Genomic DNA, 23,092 nt, shown 5'->3' with positions numbered 1-23,092 from the left:
CCCAACCCACAGCACTTATACTCCTTATACTCTGCCTTTTCCCACGTCTGTAATTTATTTTAACATCTGGTTCCCCAACTAGACTGGAGATTGTCTACCAACTCTTTTGTACCGTACATAGTAGAGTGGTTCTTAGACGATGCTGCTGATGGTGAGGTTTTTTTTTTACCCACGGATGTGTCACTCTGTCAATCTCATACACACTTGCATGCTGTGCCCATAATACAATAAGGATGTTATTGTGTGCACACAGCAAGTGATCAATAAACACCACCAGTACATGCCATATCACACTTCACTCTTCCCAAGCTAACCTTATTGTACACTGTTCATTCAATCGTATTTATTGAGCGCCTACTGTGTGCACAGCACTGTACTAAGCGCTTGGGAAGTACAAGTTGGCAACATATAGAGACGGTCCCTACCCAACAATGGGCTCACAGTCTAGAAGGGGGAGACAGACAACAAAACAAAACATATTAACAAAACAAAATAAATAGAATAGTAAATATGTAGGAAGTCCAATTCGGCAACAGAGAGAGACGATCCCTACCCAATAATGGGCTCACAGTCTAGAAGGGGGAGACAGACAACAAAACAAGTAGACAGGCCAGTAGACATTCATTCATTCATTCAATCGTATGCCTCTCCCTTCTGATGATCTTGGACTTGCTCCAACGCTTAACAGCTATCACAAACAGCCCTCTGACCCACTGCTCACGCCCTCCTCCCTACCTGAACCTTGCTTTCCCTTCAAATCCTCTAGACTTCAGCCACGGTGCTCTTCAAACCCCTCCTGAAATCCCAACTTTTCCATGAAGAATTCACCAATTAAGTTCCACCAACCCCAGCAATGTCACTCCAACAACATTTATCAATCAATGATAGTTACTCAGAGGTTACTGTGTAGAGAGCACTGTATGACGCACTGGGGAGGATATAACACAGCACAATAGTTAAATATATTCCCTGCCCACAGCAAGCTTACAGATATACATACATTTATTAATGGATGGCTCAATGCAAACTGCCACCACTACTGCAAAGCTTCAAGCGAATGTCCTTCTGGCTATTCAAGTGTGCATTATAAAACTGCTTTAGGCCTAGGCCATTCAGGATTTAATTACTCTGAAGCATTCCTCCCAAAATTTATGATTCACTGAAAATGATCAAGTTGCAATTTCTTACTTTCCCTTGAAATATTAAACTTGGATTCACTGAAATCTTTTTGAAACTCTAATAGTTTTCAAACAATCAGCTGAAATCCCCTCCTATCCCACTCTTCCTCCCTCCCCCATGATTTTCCCATTGTGGGATCAACATACTTGGCAAATTTCACAGTAGTGGCATTTCGAGGCACAAATCCTGTGTGAAACTGAATCTGGAACATCTTCATTGAAGCCATCTATGAACAAACATACAGAGATTCCTTAGGCAAAGTCAGAAAACAACACAATCTTCATTTCAATGAATGTCCATTTTGCTTCTCAACAACTACTGGTTTCCCCGGTAAGTCTTCCATACTAGTCAACTAAGGCTGCAAATGCTGCCTGTAGATCCAAGCTAGATCTCATCAACTCAACTCACAGTACTCCAACAGCATTCAATCTGGTCAGGTTCGAAGAATTGCTGGTCGAGGGTCAGACGTTCAGAAAAGAAAAATATTCCTTTCCCTGCACGCTCACTGGTTTCGGCTCTATTAACCTGCTGTGAGAAAATGCGTGCAAAGAAAAATTTCTAATTCCAGCTGTCCGGACCGATTTTCGACTTTGATCTGGTAATCAAGTAGTGCCTAACTCAATGCCAGTACTTCAAAGAAAACAGCAGCAAAGAGAATTGGGAAGACACTCTAAAGAAAGTCTTTAGATCTTCGTAGCACTGAAGTCCAGCAAGGAGAGGGGAACAGACTGAATATGGAGGTGGGGCATTTCATGCTTCCTCTGTGTTCAATTGGTGTCGGCTCTTCACCCATGACAGAGGCACGCACATTCTTTTCCCACTCCCTTCTGCATCACCCTTATCACTTGAATTTGCATCCCTCCTTCAGCCCAACACTTACGTACATACTCATTATCATTATTATGGCACTTGTTAAGCACTTACTTTGTGACAGGCACTGTACTAACCACTGGGGTAGGTTCAAGATAATCATGTTGGACACAATCCCTGTCCCACATGGGGCTCACAGTCTTAATCCCTGTTCTACAAATGAGGTAACTGAGGCACAGAGAAGTGACCTGCCCACAGTCACACAGTAGACAAGTGGCTGAGCTGGCAACAGAACCTAAATCCTTCTGACTCCCAGGCTCGTGCTCTACTGACTAGACCATGCTGCTCAATACAGGAAAACCTTCTTCACTCACCTTTCTTCTGAACCCCATCTGCTGACCATATTCACCATTGGAAGTCTCTCTGTTTTAGGGATGCTTCAACCACGGGACCTCAGTTATCTTGATTCCTTAGTGCAGCACACTGCACACAGTAAGTTCTCAATAAATACCACTGACTGAGTGACTTGCTGCGTGACCTTGGTCAAGTCACAACCTTTACAGTCTCAGATTCATCTAATAATAAGAATAATAACAATAATTCTGGTATTTGTTGAGCACTTATTGTATGCCAAGCACTGTACTAAGCACTGGGGTGGATACAAGCAAATCGGATTGGACACACTCCCTGTCTAACATGGGGCTCACAGTCCTAATCCTCATTTTACAGACAAGGTAACTGAGGCCCAAAGAAGTAAAGTGACTTGCCCAAAGTCACACAGCAGACAAGTGGCAGAGCCGGTATTGGAACCCACACCCTTCTGACTCCTGGGCTCATGCTCTATCCACTACACCACGGTGCCTCCCCAAAATAGGCCTCATTGACATTTGAACTCTCAAGCCCTGATTTACAATAATAATAATTATGGTATTTGTTAAACACTTACTATGTGACAAGCACTGTTCTAAGCGCTGGCGTAGATACAAGGTAATCAGGTTATCCCACGGGTGGTTCACAGTCTTAATCCCCATTTTACCGATGAGGAAACTGAGGCACAGAGAAGTTAAGTGACTTGCCCAAAGTCACACAGCTGACAAGTGGCGGAGCCGGGATTAGAACCCACAATCTGACTCCCAAACCCGTTCTCTTTCCACTAAGCCACACTGCTTCTCTAGACCAGTGTTCTAACCTCTGGGCTATGAAAACTAAGGATAAAAATAAGATACTTGCTCTTACCTCTCAGAAATTGCGAGCACCACACAGAGCGAGAATTATATACGGTCTGATGATCTCTACCTCAGAGCACAGGCACACAGAAAGCACTTAATACCATTATTCTTATTGGTCCATTTTATGAACTACTTAATGTCCATTAATGGTGAAAGCACCTACCACACTGTACATAAAATGTGATCAAATGCAAATACAAATGATACTCTATGAGCACTTCACTTGTGGTGTGTCTACTTGTTCTTGAAACCTTTAGAAAAGGGATAAAGTGAAGGGATCCTAACAGTGAGGTGGGCTCATAAGCTCAAAAATGGGGTAAAATTTTGTAAAGTACTACTTTAATTTCATCCCTGTGCGTTTTGAGTTTACACAGAAAATTTAGAGAGAAAAAGATTCAAGACCAGTAAATAAGAGAAAAAAAACATCTGAAAACCATTTTATGAGGAAGGTAATGACCAGATCTTGAAATTCATGGAGACAGTTCTAATGCTTGCTAGCCATCATGAATCTTCTCAAAGGGTAAAATGAACGAGTGGAAAATGGAGAGAAATTCAGAATTAAATCTTTAGCTAAGCAAATTGTAACCAATAGTCCTCCAGGAAAATGTTAGTGATTTGTCTCTGCAAAGAAACAGAAAATTCCTGATTTACCTTCGCTTGTAGTCTTCCTCCTAGTGTTGATCTTGCATGATAAATTACAATGAGGACATCTCCTTGGACAGTAATCCCCAGTGGAATTATGGCTTTGCCATCTTCAATTTTAAAATCTCTAAACAAGAGAAGGTCATTGTACAAGTGTTATAAACAAAACAAAGAAACTTAGCATGCCAAGAAGCCAACTCCTGAAGAAAAAATTACTCTCAGTAAGTGACAGTTAATTTCAAATAATGGATGTTACCAATGCAATTCCTAAGAGCTCAAAGGATTTTCTTCAGGGGGCCGGGGGAAAGAGTGCAACATACAACCGTCATACATATTTGGAATTATTTTCATTGTACAAGAACAAATTATTTCCTGAAATAATGCTTGTTTATTTTTTTCCTAAAGTCTTGCCCTGCTACCCAAAGAATATTTTGTTCAAGGTGTAATTCAAAAAAAGATTACAAAAATGGTAACCCCAGGATTTCTCACTTTGCAAGGGTTCTTTCTGTATTACCTCCATCTCACTGTTTTTTAATTCCCAAAATTGACGCTGCATTGGGGGGCGTGACTGGCTGTAAAACAGGCAGCTTGATTACACTACGCTGGGGTTCAGGTGGCTCAGCAGAGTCAAATGCTCATGCAACGTTTCCACTTTGGCTAGGGGATTTGGGAGATTTCAAATCAGGTTTCGAGAGTCACGACAGAGCCGTGCACCAGCACGGTCTTCTAAATTGCTGCTCTAGTGGAGGATTTAGGTGGGCTCAGCCAGTTCCTAGTCCCTTTTCACTGTAAAATGGGGTTCACTTTACATTCCTTTACAGAGAATGGATTCCTAATAATAGGCACCAACTCCACCAGTTTCATTCCTGTAGCTTGTCAGGAAAAGATGACACCCGCATCTAGCCAGAAAGGGACAAGATATGGAGCTGGGATGTGGCTTCATCTCTACCTCCCTGCCAACAAGAGGACTCCCGACTTGAGGCACTCAACACACCTCACTTTTGATGCCCATCCACACCCCAATATTCACCCATATCTCCACCAAAATCACCCCCCAATCCCTACCCACCTTACATTCTTCACTTATCTTCATAGCACCAGAAGCAGTGTGGTTTAGTGGATGGAGCACGGGCCTGGGAGTCAGAAAGACCTGGGTTCTAATCCTGGCTCTGCCACATGACTGCTGTTTGACCTTAGGCAAGTCACTTAATTTCTCTGGGCCTCAGTTACCTCATTTGTAAAATGGGAGTTAAGAATGTGAGCCCCATGTGGGACAGGGACTGTGTCCAACCTGCTTAACTTGTATCTACCCCAGCGCTTAGTACAATGCTTGGCACATAGTAAGCACATAACACATACCATAGTTATTACTATGAATTATTAGTACTTCAGCTGCCTCTCTCCCCTGTACCCACACACTTCCATTATCTGAATATCTGCCAAATCCTGGATGTCCCCTGGGCTTGCCTTACCTAGCCCCAATTTCCTTTAGGGCTGACCCAATCCAAGTCTCGATATGAAGGAGTTGTAGGAGTCAAGGGGTTTGGCGGGGGGGGGGCGGGGGGGAGAGGGGAGGTGGAGAGATCAGGGTTGCCTTGAAGTCTGGTTTCAGCTTAAAAGTTTCAGTGACAAAGGAAATAAAATGGGAAATGGCTGCATTTGCATAAGGTGGTAGTGGTAAAATGTATACTTACATATACAGAAATTTATGGATGCTCACACACATACATATTTACACACACGTGTGCATATAATATGTAGGCATAAATGTATTTATGAAAGTTTGCATGTATGTATGTGTAAACACACCCCACTGTAGCTGCTCAACATATTTAAAGAGCAGGTCTTTTAACTGTACAATTCCAAATGGATACACTAACCTAGAATCATTTTGGTATACATTTAAAATTGAAAGTGATTTCTGATTCAACAGCATACATAAATCAGAAGTAACCATCGAAAGCCAAAGAACACATTGTACTCCACGCTTACTTCATTTTATCATATTCCTGAGATGTAGTGGTCACTCTTTCATCTCCCACATAGACTTCACAGAAGGGTCTACAACCATTTCGTTGCTTGCTGAAGAGGGGAACTGGTGTCATTATAACTGATTTTATGAGTATTGGTTTGCTGTGTGGGATAATTGGCTCTTCTGCCATCATGTCGCACATGTATTCTATATACCTGCAAGAAAAAAAAAAAGAATAGATACATGTACTGCCAAATCTATGCACCTTCTTGGTCCCAGTCCCACATGGGGCTCACGGTCTAAGTGCGAGGGAGAAAAAGTACTGAATCCCGTTTTACAGATGACAAAACAGACATAGAGAAATTAAGTGACTCACCCAAGTACACAAATCAGGCTAGTGGTGGTGTTGGAATTAGAACCCAGGTCCCCTGAGGTCCAGGGCCGTGCTCTTTCCACTAGGCCACGCTGCTGCCATTATTTATTCTAATTATCCTCCACTATTTCTCCTGACCATCCACTGGCTAAAAGACTTTCCACATGGCCCTCTCCTTACATACCTGGTCTCTTTGTCTGCTACATCCCAGCTTGGGCTCTTAGTTCCTCACAAGCTCACTTTCTTCCTGTACCTCCTTCTCAACTCTCTCACCCCTGACCTCCTTCTCAACTCTCTCACCCCTGACCTCTTCCCTCCTGCATGGAATTCCCTCAACCTTCAAATCCACCAGGCCACATCTCTTCCTATCTTTCAAGTTAAAGAAGCAGCGTGGCTCAGTGGAAAGAGCACGGGCTTTGGAGTCAGAGGTCATGGGTTCGAATCCCGGCTCCACCACATGTCTGTTGTGTGACCTTGGGTAAGTCACTTAACTTCTCTGAGCCTCAGTTACCTCATCTGTAAAATGGGGATTAAGACTGTGAGCCCCATGTGGGACAACTTAATCACCTTGTATCCCCCCAGCGCTTAGAACAGTACTTTGCACATAGTAAGAGCTTAACAAATGCAATCATCATCAAGTTGTCCTGAAAACCTCCTCTAGGAGGCAATGCCCCAACTAGTTTTCAACGCTCCTGGTCACATCATATTACTATTCACCCTTAGTTCTTACGTATATTAATTTTTGTATTCTCGGGGATACATTATTACTCTTCTCAACTGAATCTTTATTCTCCCCTTGCCTCCTCATCTCTATAAAATATGTCCCCATCTCCCCAACTAGACTGCAAGTACCTCGAAGACCAGAACCAAGACTTTTACTTCGATTGTACTCTCCCAAACAGCTAGTACAGTTCCCCTACAAAACGAATTGCAACAGAAGTCTGGAGTTCATTTCTACAGTTTTTCTTTTTTAATAAACCTACCAGAAACCTGAGGCGATGTCTGAAACAGGGCATTATTGGGGCTTGCCGATTAGAAGCAGTAGTCCACACTCTTTAGTTATTAGTAACCAATGATGCCTATGCATGGAGCTTGCAGGCTCCCACGCAGACCATTTAGAGACAGCCATACGCACCCCCAAATAATCACCACTCTGTAGCTGGGTTTATGGCTCTGTGTTATGGATTGCTCAACAGAAGTGGTATTCAGCGTCCAGTTACGTGTCAATTGACTTGGGTCTGAGAAATAGCTCCTTATAGTCTTGTCCCTACAATCGAGGTTTGGGGTGAGCTCGTTATGTGCAGGGAACGTATCCACTAATTCTGTTGTATTACACTCTCCCAAGTGCTTAGTACAGTGCTCTGCACATAGTAAGCACTCAAAAAATACCACTGATTGCTCGATCATTCGAAAGGAAGTCAAAACAGCCACTTTATCTTGATTTGCCAAGGCTTAACGATTCAAACCTGATATACAGTGAATTTCAGTGTGCTTGGTGGATAGCACAGGCCTGAGAGCCAAAAGGACCTGGGTTCTAATTTCAGCTCCATTACTTGTCTCCTCTGTCACCTTGAGCAAATTATTTCACTTTTCTGGGCCTCAGTTCCCTCATCTGTCAAATGGGGATTAAGACTGTGAGCCCTATGTGGGACAGGGATTGCGTCCGACCCAATTAGCTTGTATCTACCCCAGCCCTTAGAACAGTGCCTCACAGTAAGTGCTTAAATACAACAATTATTATTATTAACCTAGTAAATCAGATCCCTGGAATTTAGACATTAACAAAGCCCTGGGTAGGCAAACTCTGAGTCTTCCAGATTTTTAGACGGTATTTAGAATAGTTTAGCATGCATTGAATTCCAGGCCACAATCATATTATCCCAACTGTTTTGTGTAAGTTAATCAACAGCTGCAGGAGAATACCATACAGGCATTGTTAGTTAAAGTTTAGAAAAGCATTCCAGAATAGTGCAACCCAAAGCAAAACAATTGAGTCAACTCTAAATTCCCATAGATTTAAGTAGGGTTAGGTTCCCAGGACCTCTATTTCCACTAAACAAAACATCTCTACACATATCCCCCTTTGTTTTAAGAGAACAAAGGAATTTTTTCTGTACCTTTGTCTGATGTCAATCCTAACCTGAGATTAAAGGCACCGTTTTAAACATTCAAAATATAAAGAGACCTAGCGGATGCTACCTCTGCCTTGGTCCCGAACATCAAAAGAAATCCTACTTGGGAAAAAGCACACGCTCGCACTCCAAATGAACCTCAAAGTGTTTTTGCATGAATTCGTTGAAACACACTTTGAGAGGGGAGAAGCATGCCAAACAACAATTTAGAAAAATGACCCAAGGAGCAGTATTAAGTATGGACTTGCTTACTCCCTTTGTTCATACCCCCTCCCAGGCCCACAGCACTTATGTACGCATCTGTAATTTATTTGTTTTGGTATCTGTCTCCCCCGGTCTAGACTGTAAGCTTGTCGTGGGCAGGGGATGTGTCTGTTTATTGTTGTACTCTCCCAAGTACTTAGTACAGTGTTCTGCACATAGTAAGTGTTCAATAAATACAAATGAATTGAATGAATGAATGAATGATTTAAGAGGGTAGCGATCGGAGGCAAGGAGATCGGGCTGATGCAGCAGGGCTGGGATATGTTATATATACACCAGGCACAGCAGCATGGTGGCCATTTGGATGGAGAAGACGACTTGGATTTGACAACAGGCTGAATAAGGGGGTTAGAAAGAGAGGATGGAGTCATGGACAATGCCCTGGCTCCAGGCTTGAGACATGGAGAGGGTGGTGGTGTCTTCTTGTGAATGGGAAAGTTTGATAAGAAGGCACTTCATTGGTAACTTTGGAAAGAGCAGTCTCTGTGGAGTGAGGGTAGTGGAAACCAGGAAACAGTGAAAATACACTGCTCAGAAGTTTTGTATGTGGAAAAAATCTTGCAGCTGGGGGAAAGTAGAGGAGAGATGCCTATCTTTCAAGGTCTTCTGAGCTCACATCTCTGCCTGGATAATCCCTAATCTTGTAAATTTGCATTTCCCCAACTGCTACCTCAGCCCTTCTGGGCCATCTAAGCACTTAAATCACTACTGCTCTCAGAACACTCTGTTCATGTCATATGTACTTTACAACACCCCCATCTATATTTTATCCATCTCCACTAGACTGCAAGCTCTTTGATTGTAGGGATCGTGTCTAACTTTTGTATTATCCCAACTTCACATATAGGAGCTTTCATAGCAAGCACCTCTAATAAAGCAATTTTCTTTTTATGGTACTTGTTCAAGCGTGTCGAACACTGTTCAAAGCGCTGAGGTAGATACAACTTAATTAGGTTGGACACAGTTTCTGTCCTGCATGGGGCTCACAATCTAAGCAGGAGGAAGAACAGGAGAACTGTGCTAATTCCCACTAAAGCAACTCAGAGCAAGGACTGCCTCAAATTCTTGCAATAAGCCTGTCTGTGAGCCCTTTTTCCAGCACCAATATGGCAGAATTGCATTTTACCTTTTATGAGATGGCCAGATCCCAGGTGGACAGCGTTTCATACTGAACATATAAACTGCAGCCTCGGCAGTGGTGAAGAGACGACAGAAACACAAAAAGGAGCAAACAACAACTGCAGATGCTGCTCTACCATCCTAAAATACAAGATCGAGAGAATACATATTGTTTTAATTTGCCACAATAATGCTACCATTTCAAGTGCATCTTTCTTACCAGATCTCATGAGAGGAGTTTCTGCAGAAAATATCCACAAAGTGCCTCATCCCTATATTAGAACCTTTACAAACAGAAGGCACAGATAAATTCCCTTTTGTCTCCTCGAAACCTGAAACACATATCTTTTACAATCAGTCGAGCTATCTGAGCCACGACTGTTCCACATTTTGCAAGAAAGTTATCCTTCTGCCAGGTAAAATCAGATAGCAGAAAAGACGACAGGGGAGCACACATTCGAGGCGAACTGTTTAAGTAGTAGCTACAGTGCCTGCGAGAGTAGAGGGATAAGGAGATAGTTTTCAAAGAAATTATCCAAAGATACCCAATAGCGCAGGGGTACACCTTCTAAAGCTGATTCTGCAGTCCTAGATTGTTTTTTCAGTACTATCAGAGCAGACAGGGGTGGGGTGTGAGTGTGTGTGTGAGAGAGTAAGAGAGAAAGAATATGAGGTGGGGCAGGTCATCTCTGGTATGTATGTTTAAGGAAGCAGGCTGGCCTTTGCCCTCTGAGGCCAAGAATATCAACAGGTTTCATTTAAGCACAATGCACCCAGCCCAGCCACCGGTGAGCATCTTCGAAAGGGGGCTGATAACCATGAGAAGCAGAACCGAGTGGCATGCTCAGTGACAAGGAAGCTGATGGCTCAGCCATCCCCTGGAGATGTTGCTACAAAAGAGAGAGAGGACCTCTCATTTTGGCCCATTTCCTAGGAGAAAAGTCCATGACCTCTCTACTGGGAGAAAACAGCAGGAGCTGAATGTAGGCACCCCCTCCCACCAACCCCAAGATTAAAGAGGCCGTCTAGGAACAGTAAGCATGACCACAAACTGACAGAGGACAAAATCCTAGGGATGAGGGAGGGAAGCTTGGCATTTGAGGGGTCCATCTTACTGAACCCCATCCGTGACAACTGCCTGCTGAATTTGAATGCTGGGAATAGCCGCTGGTCGAGGAGTCTCTCAGGGAGATTTGGGGGGGGGGCAGGGGAGAGGACGGGGCGCGGAGGGGGGGATTGCGGTCCAGCATACCCACTGCCACCCAAAAGCAAATCTGCGGGCAAGAGAAGTCTGGGTGCTCCTTTAATTGGATAAAAATCTCATCCAAATCCCCCCTTCAACCAGCTGCTTGCAAAACTGAATAAAAAAAAGATTCGATCTCTTTTTTGAAAAGAGCAGCAATTCAGAGTTATATGCTGATATCATAAATATGCTACTAGTCATAAAATTAGTCATAAAATTTGCCCTGGCATATAATGCTATCCAGGCGGAACCAAATAGGAGATGGAGAGGTTCTTTGTCTCAACTGCTTATAACAGGGACTTGCAACGCAGTCTTTTCCCCACTCCTACTCCTTATTCTGCTCTCCATGTCTTCAATTTGGAATGTTCAATGTAGACATTAGCTCATACTACCTCATTGTGACTCCAGACTGGTTTCTATGGGGAAAAAAAAATCCAATGATTCCAGCACTACTTACAAGGCAATGCACAATGCAAACATTTCTGTGATCTTGCTTTAGCCACAAATGCATATTTTTGCAAATGCTGTAAAGGCTTTGAAGATTTGGTGCCCGTCTTGCTGGCCACCCACAGTCGGAAACCTAAACAGAAGAGAAAAATCATCTTAAGATACGTAAAACATCAAAGACAATCACTGTACGAATTACATTTTCCTGTTCTTAATATTCACACAGGGAACGTGTCTACCAACTTTGATATTGTCCTCTCCCAAGCACTTAGTATAGTGCTCTGCACACGGTAAGTACTCAATAAATACCATTCACTGATTGATTTGAAAGTGTCCCTGAGGTGTACTGAAAAGAACACATGGGAAAATCTGTTATTTTTTCCCTTCTGAATGCACATCAAGTCCTTTGCCCAAGAGCGGAAGACACAAAATATCAAATGAAAGACTTTGCAGATACTAACTGCACATCAAACCGCACAGGTCTTTTCATTCATTCAACCGTATTTATTTAGCACTTACTGTGTGCACAGCACTGTACTAAGCGCTTGGGAAGTACAAGTTGGCAACAAGTACAAGTCTTCACCTGTGTGTAGTGCAGGAAAACAAAAAAAAAAGTGCTGCTAATCAGTCATCTACAGTCTTACACCCAAATCACAATCATCATCATGGATGGTATTTACTGAGTATCTACTGTGTGCAAAGCACTGAACTAAGCACTTGGGAAAGTACAACACAGAGTTGATAGTTACGTTCCCTGCCCATAACATGCCTACAGTATTAGAGGGAAACAGACACTACCCTGCATCTACATCAGCGCTTCGAACAGTGCTTGATACATAGTAAACTCTTAACAAATACCATAAAAAAGAACTAAAAAATTTGGATAATACACTATGGGGTTTCAAAGCCCACTTTAAGTACAGTCATTGCTGGAAAAATGGGAATGTCTGGTCCCATTTATGACATGGGTGGAGATGCCAGGGTGCCTCTCCCACATCAAGTACTGCCTTAACCCTCGATCCTGGCTAGGAGACCCCGCCAATCGACATATTTATTACTCTATTTATTTATTTTACTTGTACATTTCTATCCTATTTACTTTATTTTGTTGGTATGTTTGGTTCTGTTCTCTGTCTCCCCCTTTTAGACTGTGAGCCCACTGTTGGGTAGGGACTGTCTCTATGTGTTGCCAATTTGTACTTCCCAAGCGCTTAGTACAGTGCTCTGCACATAGTAAGCGCTCAATAAATACGATTGATTGATTGATTGATTCCATCACCACTCTCAACTTGCAACTGGGCAGGGGGAAATTGGACTAGCCATCTTCTTAAAGCATAGCTTGATCCGCAACTCTGGAGAGGTTTTAGAGGACGATCTCTCATTTGGCCTTGGGGAAACTGTAGCTGTGATTTCTACTTTAGAACTCTCCAAGCAAGTGGAAAATCATTGCTCACAACAGGGTAAACAACCTTTTTGTGTAGAAGAGTCAAACAAAACGAAACTTGCGAGCCAGATGTTGGGCACCAAGCCAAGCACACAATGTAAACAGGAAAACTGGAGGTCATCATCATCATCATCAATCGCATTTATTGAGCGCTTACTATGTGCAGAGCACTGTACTAAGCGCTTGGGAAGTACAAATTGGCAACATATAGAGACAGTCCCTACCCAACAGTGGGCTCACAGTCTAAAAGGGGGAGACAGAGAACAAAACCAAACATACTAACAAAATAAAATAAATAGAATAGATATGTACAAGTAAAATAAATAAATAGAGTAATAAATATGTACAAACATATATACATATATACAGGTGCTGTGGGGAAGGGAAGGAGGTAAGATGGGGGGATGGAGAGGGGGACGAGGGGGAGAGGAAGGAAGGGGCTCAGTCTGGGAAGGCCTCCTGGAGGAGGTGAGCTCTCAGTAGGGCCTTGAAGGGAGGAAGAGAGCTAGCTTGGCGGATGGGCAGAGGGAGGGCATTCCAGGCCTGGGGGATGACGTGGGCCGGGGGTCGATGGCAGGACAGGTGAGAACGAGGTACGGTGAGGAGAACGAGGTACGGTGCGCTTTGGGGAGGCGGGAGGGGTGGGTATCTTTTTCTCCAGCACAGTGGGGATCACAAGTGTACACAACACTCATCATGGGGGCTGCTCTTGCCCCCAATGCCTAGGGAGGGTGGTAAGTGGTCCTTTTCTCTGCCTGGCTTGGATGGTCTCAGTACCACAGCTGCTTGCACAGCCACCGTGTGGCGAGAGCAGCTCCAGCTTGCCTCGTGGTTTGGTGAGGAAGGTGAGAACGTTATCCATCCCCAAGCTGGCGGGGATGGAGTGGGGGGAAGGGGGGGAGGCAGGAGTGGTGCCACCATCTTGACCCCTTTCCAGCTCAAAAGGGTAGGACGGGCCAGTCACTTCCTACTCCAAAAGTTATGGGGTAGGGGGAGCTAATGGCAGAGTTCTCAGGGGGCTGGCTCTGAGGGTGCAATGACCCCCATGGAGTAAATACCTGTGCTTTAGAGTCACACCAAAAAGAGATAGTACATATGGCTCAAGAGCCATGGGATGTCAACCCCTGGCTTAGAACTGCCAATATGCCACACTGCTGTATATCAGATCACTCTGAACTCAAACACAATTTCAAAAAACCAAATTTATGTAAGGTGCACAGCTGGGGAATCACTTTGTGGGAGTGCGGAAGGGAGTGTATAAGAGCCCTCCAATGGTAGGGATTAAAGGGAGACAGTGAATCAAGAAGCGAAAGGAAGGAGAGGTATGAGTGAGGAGAAAGGAAAGGCTGACAAGAAAAGGATTAGGTAGGAAGAATGGAGAAACTGTGAAGACAAAGTAAGGGCTCAAAACAGTAGATGCTGACAGAATGTGGGTAAGACAAAAGGAAAACTATGTTGGGGGGGGTGGAAATAAAAGAAAAAAAGGCAATAGGAGGATGAGGAGAGGCAGGAGACTTACTTAGGAACATCCAACTTTGTGTCACATTCTGGCCATTTTTCTCATTGACAAAGGTCCAGTTTGGGGACAGGACCCTAACTCAAACTTCCAACAACTTGAATTCTTCCCTAGAACCACTTCTAAAACCTTTCTAATCTTCCCTTCATCAGAACACACTCTTCTCTAAGATGTCCTGCTGACTCACCTCTCACTTCCTTCTGCCTCATGTGGAATTTCAATGGGTTACGGCTAGTTAACTTTAAAGCTAAATTAAGGAGACAGTTTAACCGTATGGGAGATACGGTTATAGATTAAACCTTTGGAGGCATCAGAATAATTTTACGGAACAAAGAACTTTTGATATTTAAACTAATCAATATATTCTGAAAAGTCACTTAAGGATTAATTGCAATATACCAATAGAAACACAAAATACTCACTCTACTATGAAATCGTGAAGGCCTGTATGTTCTTGGGGATAGGTTGTAAACAGCATAATGCCCTGGGTGTTTAGAATCTAAAAATAACCGCACATCTTCTATATTATTTTTGATAGCTGACTCCACACCTTCTGCAGGAAATGACATCACTGAAAGTAGAACACAACCGTATCAGTTATATACAGAGGTAATAGCGGGTATCACTTCTCTGGCACAACAGTATTTTTTCTTTTTTCGATAAGGAGGATTAGCAAACGCTTATTCGTAACTTGACAGAAATGGGTGGTGCTGATGGGGCCTCCCAATGAGAACGACAGAGGTGTTCCAGACCGAGAACCGACCTGAACGAACAGATTCTACCGCTAGCCATTTAAGCGTTGCCTCTCGCCCTGTCTTGCGCCTGCCAGTCAGACTCCTGTTGGGACACGTGGTGCAATGAGCGAGTAGATGGGCAGGGGCGCAGTAAGTTGCTAAGTACACGCCAAGGTTCTGTGCGGGACCCAATTAGGCCAGAATGACCAGAACCCAGCACCAACGCCGTACCACAGTGCCATAACCCGGCAGATGGTCGCCTTGGCAGCCACTGGGGGTTTCTACCACCCAAGGGAGCCCAGCCTTCTTTCGGGATTCCTCCAGGGCCCATCTGCCTCAAGGGACTCCCGATATGTGGCACTTCGGTTGGACACCTTTACCACTGACGTCGTGGCCCCCCCGCGGGTAATCCTGGACCATTTCCCAGGTCTCCCGCTTCCCAGAGCCATGCTCTTTCCACTGACCCAGCAGCAGGGCTACAAAAAATGGGGAGACCAGTAAAATCCCAACCTGTCCATTTTGCTACTGGCAAAGCATGCGCAGAAGAGGAAAAGGAAAATATCTAAAATGAGGGCTTTTGGATTACCTGTAATTTTAATTAGCCAAGCTTTCCCTGATTCCCAAATGGTTCGGCTCATCGAGCGATAATACAATCTTCCCCTCACAGGGGAGGAGAAGGAGGAAAGCCAGGGTTACTTACCATAACCTGAGTTCTCTTAAGGTGTGTAGACATCCCAGATGATCACTCCGGTAATCAGTCCCGGATACCCCTAGATTAGTCCTTGTGAGCTCAAGGGGCCACCTCCCTAGATAGCAGCCAGTCTGACCAAAGGGATCGGCCTCCACTCTTCCCCTGTTCCTAGGGAGGGGCCCTTCTCCCAGTTCCTCAACTGAGCCAAAACCTGGCGAAGAGAGCTCCAAGACAAAAGGAGTCCTCCCTTGGGCACCCTACGCCTTTGAGAGAAAGAAGGGTGGAGGCAATCATCTGGCATGCCTACACACTTTCAGAGAACTCAGGTTACAGTAAGCAACCCTTACTTCTCCAAAGGTGGGGTGAGGGAACAAGCCAGATGATCAATTGCTCTGATGAGTTCACTAGCTGCTCCAGGAAAGGGGGTGAGATTAGGTTCCCTCAAACGGGTGCTGTGGAATGAATCTACCAGAATAGACCGGAATAGCAGCTTCCCCAGATCAAGGGCTTAAGATTCAGAAAAGAGGCAGAGTCAAAAACAACCTCTTGGTTGATGTAAAAACTGGAGGCCATCTTGGGAAAGAAAGCCTGGGTAGGTTCACAGTATATCATATTAGCGAAGATGTTGGTTGTGGTGGTGGTGGTGGGGGAAAATCAGTCATCAAAACCGATAGCTTGCCACTACTTTGAGAGAGGTGACAGTCACCAGGAAGAAATCTAAAGAGAAATCTGCAGCCACTGCTGTGTAGGAGCTCAAAACAGGGGCTGGTTCCCTGGGTGAGAATAGCGTTAATGTTCCCAAGAATAAGGGAAAAGTGACATTCTGATGGACAAAGTTGTGCTTGAATGGGCCCCTCACAAACAGTGTCTGAGGAGGATGGAGAATGGAGAAAGAAGGTGTGATACAACACCCCACAAGCTTATTCCTAAGGAAAAATCAAAGGTGGTGATTGCTGTCAAGTCCACCCTGAGAGAAGCTGTCCACCCTGGGACAGTCCTGGAGAAAGGGAGAGAGAGAGAGAGAACTGCACTCAATTCATTTCCACTTATAGGCCACTCTGGCAGTAGACTTCGTGTACATAAGGTCTAGATACTTAATCTGTCCACCTCAACATGCTCAAGAGTCCAGCTGCTAGCAACAGCATCAATGGAAACAGATGCATCTGGCCCAGGCCCAGGGTGAGCAGAAGCTAAATGCATCCCAGGAAAATTGGGCCACTCACCACCAGCTTGGTGATCAAAGAGGGACAGTCATCTGGCCTAAAGTGGGCACGCTCGGATCAGTCTTCCAACTTGGCCCCTCAGTTTTACCAAAAACCTGGACGTTGGGAGAAGAGGACAGAAGGTGTACTTGGGAACTACAAGACAAAGAAGTGACATGTTCCCTGCCCACAAGGGAGCTTACAGATCCATCGACCTCTCTCAGTTGTCCCTTCTCCTCACGACAGACAGATGGTGGTGAAGACGGCCGAATCCCTTGGACTCCAGGAACAGAAGGGGCCAATACTTAATTACACCTGCCTGGTCCACCTTCAGAACCAAGTCCAGAAAGATGCATGGCTAGGGAGGGACTGAAAAGCACCTCCTCTATCTGACAAGCCTCTTCACACAAGTCTTCCCCCATTCCCCCATCCCAAGGGGAAGACCTCTAGTACCTTTCTAGAATGACCCCCCTGCTGGTGATGAAGCCAGGAGTTTTGCTTGGGGGGCATTTGCATTCCCTCCGCCTGCCTGCTGAGGCAATGACACTGAATGTAAACCCTTGGCATCCCCATCAAGTTTCCTGGGGTCCCCAGACAGGATGAATGAGAGGCATAGTCACATGAGCAAGGCCAGTTTCTTAGGGGGCAGTGCCCTACTAGAGCACAGCTGACTCCAAATGGGGCTGTGATGAGGCTGAGAATGAGCAGGCTGCCCCAAAAGTAGACAACTACTTTTCCTTTGGGGTACATACACCTAGAACAAGTGCTTTGTGTTGGGGGTGTGTGTGTGTGGGGTGTGTGTGTGGGGGTGTTTTGGGGGGGTACGAGGGGAAGATACCCTATGAAGTATTCCAATCCTTCCAGATTGCCCAGGGAATGAACAGCGGGAAGGAGCCCTCCGGTATTACTGATGAAAGAGAAACTTGTGATATGCTTTTGACCTTCCTTTCATTTTCCACTCCCTTTTATGTGTGAGATCAGATGGGGTAGGTCACAGCTGCCTTCCTGGGAGGCAGGCAGAGAGTGTTTGAGGGTGGGGCTCTCCCCAGTGGAGTAGGCAGTGGATTGGGGCTAGGCTGCAGCCTCAGGGAGGGACAGAGAGGCCTGATGCAGGAGGGAGTCCCTTCAGTGAGGGACTGGGAACCCTCCCCCAGCCCTGGAGTAGGGTGCACCTCTAAGGAAGCACCAGCGTGGAAGCTTGAATCAGCCTGAAGCCACAGAGCTGGGGCCTGAGAAGTTAAAGCTTATTTTGCTCTACTTTGCTTAGAGCTTTTTTCATCTTACTCCCTTTCTTCCTCCTCCAAGACCACTAAGAGGTGGAGGAAGTCTTTTGTTTTGTTTTTTTGCAGGGGTAGGGGGCGGGGTGCTAGTCTGGCCTAGGTTGACTCCAGTTAGGGAACTCCCCTAGGCCAGTGGGTTTTGGGGATGGGAACTACCCACCCCATCTATCCCAGGGCCTAGGAGTGGATGAAAAGGAACACCAGGAGAGCAGGAGCCCGGCAGGCTTTTAGGGAATGGAAACCCTATCAGTCATGCCAATGGGGGTGGGGGTGGCGGGAGGTTTAATACCTTCCACCAGCCCAGGCCTTTAGCTTACCTGAGGCGAGTCTCTGAGGTCTTCGCAGCAAGGCATCAGGAGGGAAGAGGGGCCGCCTCCCGAGGATCATGGGAGGGGCAGAGCCTGACCTCTTTCCGGTCAGGCTGGCTGCTATCTAGGGAGGCGGCCCCTTAAACTTTACAAGGACGAGTCCAGGGGGGGGTCCAGGGGTATCCGGGAGTAACTACCAGAGTGACCATCTGGTGTGTCCCTTACCCACCTCTGGAGAAGAAAGAAAATCCCAGTCACTCCAGCTACATGATTTCCAGCTTCCAAAGAAAGCCCCATGCTGAAGACTGGCAGCAGCAACAGCAGGGAGAGAGCACTCCAGTTCATGCCCATTCCTGCACATTCTCAACAGAAACAAAGCACATCCCCTGGCTCCATATGCTCTCTCCGTCCCATCCCCTCACCACCCCCACCAAACTTTCTTGCTTTATCAGCTGGCAGAAGGGGTCTAGGAGAAGAGCAGGCTTATTCTTCTCAATTCCCCATCCCCCAGATCTCAGCCCCGCAAGGCACTTTCCTTCCCAACCCTGGCAAATTCAAGAGAGTAACCAAAAAATATACAATTCAAAAAAATATCTGTATGGCGGATCGGAGGATTTCCTTATAATTAAATTTGAAAACTAGGCAAACGTACCGGCGATTCTGGAGGTGATGTATGATATATCCAAATCTCCCTTGGCATAACTGAAAGTTTTAAAAGAGCATCTTGGTTATTATATGAAATGCTACAGACTCAAGATCAAATACAATGTTCTCTGCTTTGAGTTTTAAGACCAACACCCAACACTGAGATCAAATAACAAAATAATTTCCAAAACAATTTAGAAACACCAATACAGCTACAGAACATCGCTTCAGAGAAGATGGAAGAAAGGCAAAATATCTATGAACCAGTGATTACACTGAATCTCCCTATATATTCCCAAACCACCCTGCTGGCCAACTCAACCCCATTTTCCCTTTCCACCTTGATTTGCAGAGTGGTCTAATTACATGAGACCTTTTTCGACTTCCTTTCAACTACATTTTTGAGAACAACTAGAGAGGGGCCAAATACTTACAAATTCCAACTTGAGTTTATATGCGAAAGATATTGAAATGGTCACTGCTGTATCAAGTCCCCGGATGACGCTTTTTTTTGGCAACGGGACGGTTGCCAACAGGGGGACAGTGCTATAGAAGACGTGAGGGAAGCAGCAATGCACTTGACCAGCTGGGCTCAGAGATAGATGGGAGCAGGCGCGGGGGTGGGATTTAGTTAACCGGGGCTTAACTAGAATGGACAGCATTTGGCCCAAACAAATGGCCCCAAATGAATGCCGCTTCTCCATGCAAACCCAATTTATGGAATGATTTTTTTTTAAAATGGTATTTATGTGCCAGACACTGTACTAAGCACTGGAGTAGGTACAAGATAATCAGATTGGATACAGCCCACATGGGGCTCTCAATCTTCATCCCCATTTTGCCGATGAGGTAACTGAGGCACAGAGAAGTGAAGTGACTTGCCCAGGTCACACAGCAAACAAGTGGCAGACCCGGCATCGGAACCCATGAGAAGCAGCGTGGCTCAGTGGAAAGAACAAAGGTTTGGGAGTCAGAGGACGTGGGTTCTAATCCCACCTCCACCACTTGTCTGCTGTGTGACCTTGGGCAAGTCACTTAACTTCTCGGTGCCTCAGTTACCTCATCTGTAAAATGGGGGTTAAAAGTGTGAGGCCCACGTGGGACAATCTGTATCTACCCTAGCGCTTTGAACAGTGCTTGGCACATAGTAAGCATTTAACAAATACCATAATTATTATTATTAACCCAGGTCCTTCTGACTTCCAGACTCGTGCTCTATCCACTAGGCCATGCTGCTTCTCATACCTAAAGAACTCAGAAACACCACTCTCAAACCCTAGGCTTCAGGACAACTCTTAAAATTACACTTCACCCGTCACTCATATATCTAAAGAGAAAAAAACTCAACTGTCCACATCCTCCATTGCTCTGGGCTACCTCCTCACTTGGGCAACAGCTCAACCTAGCCAAGAAACAAGATAGAGAACAGGTGGAGAGGGAACTGTTGAGCTTTTTTTTAACAATTATCGCCTCATTATACTGTTAAATAGTCTCCCATAGAGGCTCACTTACTACCCAGCCTGAGATCACTTCACCCTTCAAGACCCCTCCCACTTGAATGGGCTTCCACGGGCTTCGCTGCCAAAATACTTTTAAAGTTTCAAGAATCCCCACTCTGGGGCTGAGCAATAATTCAGTGTAATGCGCCTTCTTCAGCTGAGACCGAACTGAAGCACCCTCCTCCCAGAGAAGACTCATATCTTCCCTAACAAATTGGGACAGCTGCCCTCAACCCAGGCCTGCATGCAAATACAACCAATCAGAAACCGGCAGATGCAGTTAATGTCCGTTAATTCAGTTGATTCGGTTAACACCTAGCACAAAGCCAAGCACAAATGGTGGAGGCTCAACAAAGATTTTGGTGACCAGGAATGCAAGTGTACACGTAGCTTGAGTTTGTTAGCCTGTTAAATCATTTTTTTAAAGCATATTCTGCACAGAACATCCTTGCATCATCTGACATGGCACATTTGTTCCGCGAAAAACATGCGGTGTAAATATAGGCCAAAGCACTTGATGCGAATTTGTAAAAGAAAATGAGTGATGAATTAGAAACAGTTCCTTCATTAAAAGTGAATTCTAAACTAAAAAAAAAGGCAAACGTTTATCATTTCTTTTCAAATAGGCAATTGTGACATGTTTCTCTTTTTAGTCATTCAACTAATGGAGTCCTCTCTAGAAAGTTGGGTTAGACCTACAAACGAACCTCTTACCATGAAAGTTAACAGAACACTCTCTAGAAAGTTGGATTAGACCTAAGGAAGAACCTCTTAACTGTAATGGTAACAGAACACTGGAATTGGCTAAAAGGCAGGCTGGGGATTTTTATACCCAAGGAGCTTCAAAACCACAAACAAACAAAAAAAAAAACCCACAACTCTCTGGCCCGAATGATTTTAGGCAATCACTTCCCTGAAGCCTTCAGAACTTGATAAAGCAGCCCTAAAAGCAATAATGTCTAGGAGTCCTATAGTCAAACACTTGCAGAAGTGATTTGTATTTAGGCCATGTCTACATGACAGTGAGCAGACGCTGTGGTAGCCAATAAGCTATCTTCTTCAACTGCAGATGGCAGAAATCCCACCTTTTCCTCAACGACATCTCATAGATGGGTCTTCAATTCCATTTTTTTCAGTCAGACCAAAGCAGAGTTGGGACAACACGACAACATAATATCCCACTTGACTATCAGAGTGGAATAATAATAATAATGGCATTTATTGAGCACTTACTATGTACAAAGCAATGTTCTAAGCACTGGGGAGGTTACAAGGTGATCAGGTTGTCCCACGAGGGACTCACAGTCTTAAATCCCCATTTTACAGATGAGGTAACTGAGGCCCAGAGAAGTTAAGTGACTTGCCCAAAGTCACACAGCTGACAATTGGCAGAGCCGGAATCTGAACCCATGACCTAGGACTCCAAAGCCCGTGCTCTTTCCACTGAGCCACGCTGGAATGAATCTGGACCCAAACTTTGTGCCACCACCGCTGCACCCCTCTCCCCCTCAAAACACACACACACACACACACACACACAATCAATCAATCGTATTTATTGAGCACTTACTGTGTGCACAGCACTGTACTAAGCGCTTGGGAAGTACAAGTCGGCAACACAGACAGTCCCTACCCAACAGCAGGCTCACAGTCTAGAAGGGGGAGACAGAGAACAAAACCAAACATACTAACAAAATAAATAGAATAGATATGTACAAGATAGAGTAATAAATATGTACAAACATATATACATATATACAGCTGCTGTGGGGAAGGGAAGGAGGTAAGATGGGGGGATGGAGAGGGGGGTGAGGGGGAGAGGAAGGAAGGGGCTCAGTCTGGGAAGGCCTCCTGGAGGAGGTGAGCTCTCAGTAGGGCCTTGAAGGCAGGAAGAGAGCTAGCTTGGCGGATGGGCAGAGGGAGGGCATTCCAGGCCTGGGGGATGACGTGGGCCAGGGGTCGATGGCGGGACAGGCAAGAACAAGGCATGGTGAGGACTGTGAGCCCATTGTTGGCTAGGGATTGTGTCTGTTGCCGAATTGTACTTTCCACGCGCTTAGTACAGTGTTTAGCACACACCCCCAACTCAAGCTGAGATTACTGCCAGGAGACAGCAATGCCCTTGGTTTGGGGGAATGGAAGCAGCCATAGTGGAAAGCCACTCTAGACTGAAATAGGCAGCCTGAGATGGTCACAACATGCAGTTCCTTCCAGTGTCAGCACTGTTTTCTGACCAGAAGAGTCTGTGGAGACACTGCAATGCTCACAGCTTCTCCCAGGCTACAGTGGGCCCTCACTTGGCATAGCTCCCAGGATGGTTGCCCCAACCCTAATCCAAGCCCCCAGCCTCATCTCTATCTGGA

The 23,092-nt window shown here is 45.2% G+C and overlaps 1 protein-coding gene across 4 annotated transcripts in view; it reads right to left on the bottom strand.

Annotated features, from left to right (window-relative positions):
* Window positions 1-23,092, bottom strand: part of GAK (cyclin G associated kinase) — a 102,657-nt gene that overhangs the window by 39,554 nt on the left and 40,011 nt on the right. For all 4 annotated transcript variants that reach the window (XM_038770425.1, XM_038770429.1, XM_038770427.1 and 1 more), the window contains 7 exons: window positions 19,238-19,287; window positions 14,793-14,941; window positions 11,421-11,543; window positions 9,728-9,861; window positions 5,853-6,047; window positions 3,870-3,987; window positions 1,326-1,405 (listed from right to left, as the gene is read on the bottom strand). In XM_038770425.1, coding sequence (XP_038626353.1) covers window positions 1,326-1,405; window positions 3,870-3,987; window positions 5,853-6,047; window positions 9,728-9,861; window positions 11,421-11,543; window positions 14,793-14,941; window positions 19,238-19,287 — 849 coding nt within the window. The remainder of the gene's footprint in view (window positions 1-1,325; window positions 1,406-3,869; window positions 3,988-5,852; window positions 6,048-9,727; window positions 9,862-11,420; window positions 11,544-14,792; window positions 14,942-19,237; window positions 19,288-23,092) is intronic.

This window comes from Tachyglossus aculeatus, chromosome X3, assembly GCF_015852505.1.
Source record: "Tachyglossus aculeatus isolate mTacAcu1 chromosome X3, mTacAcu1.pri, whole genome shotgun sequence".
Taxonomy (NCBI): Eukaryota; Metazoa; Chordata; class Mammalia; order Monotremata; family Tachyglossidae; genus Tachyglossus; species Tachyglossus aculeatus.
Note: the sequence above shows the minus strand (reverse complement) of the source record. Positions and strands in the feature narration are given on the sequence as shown.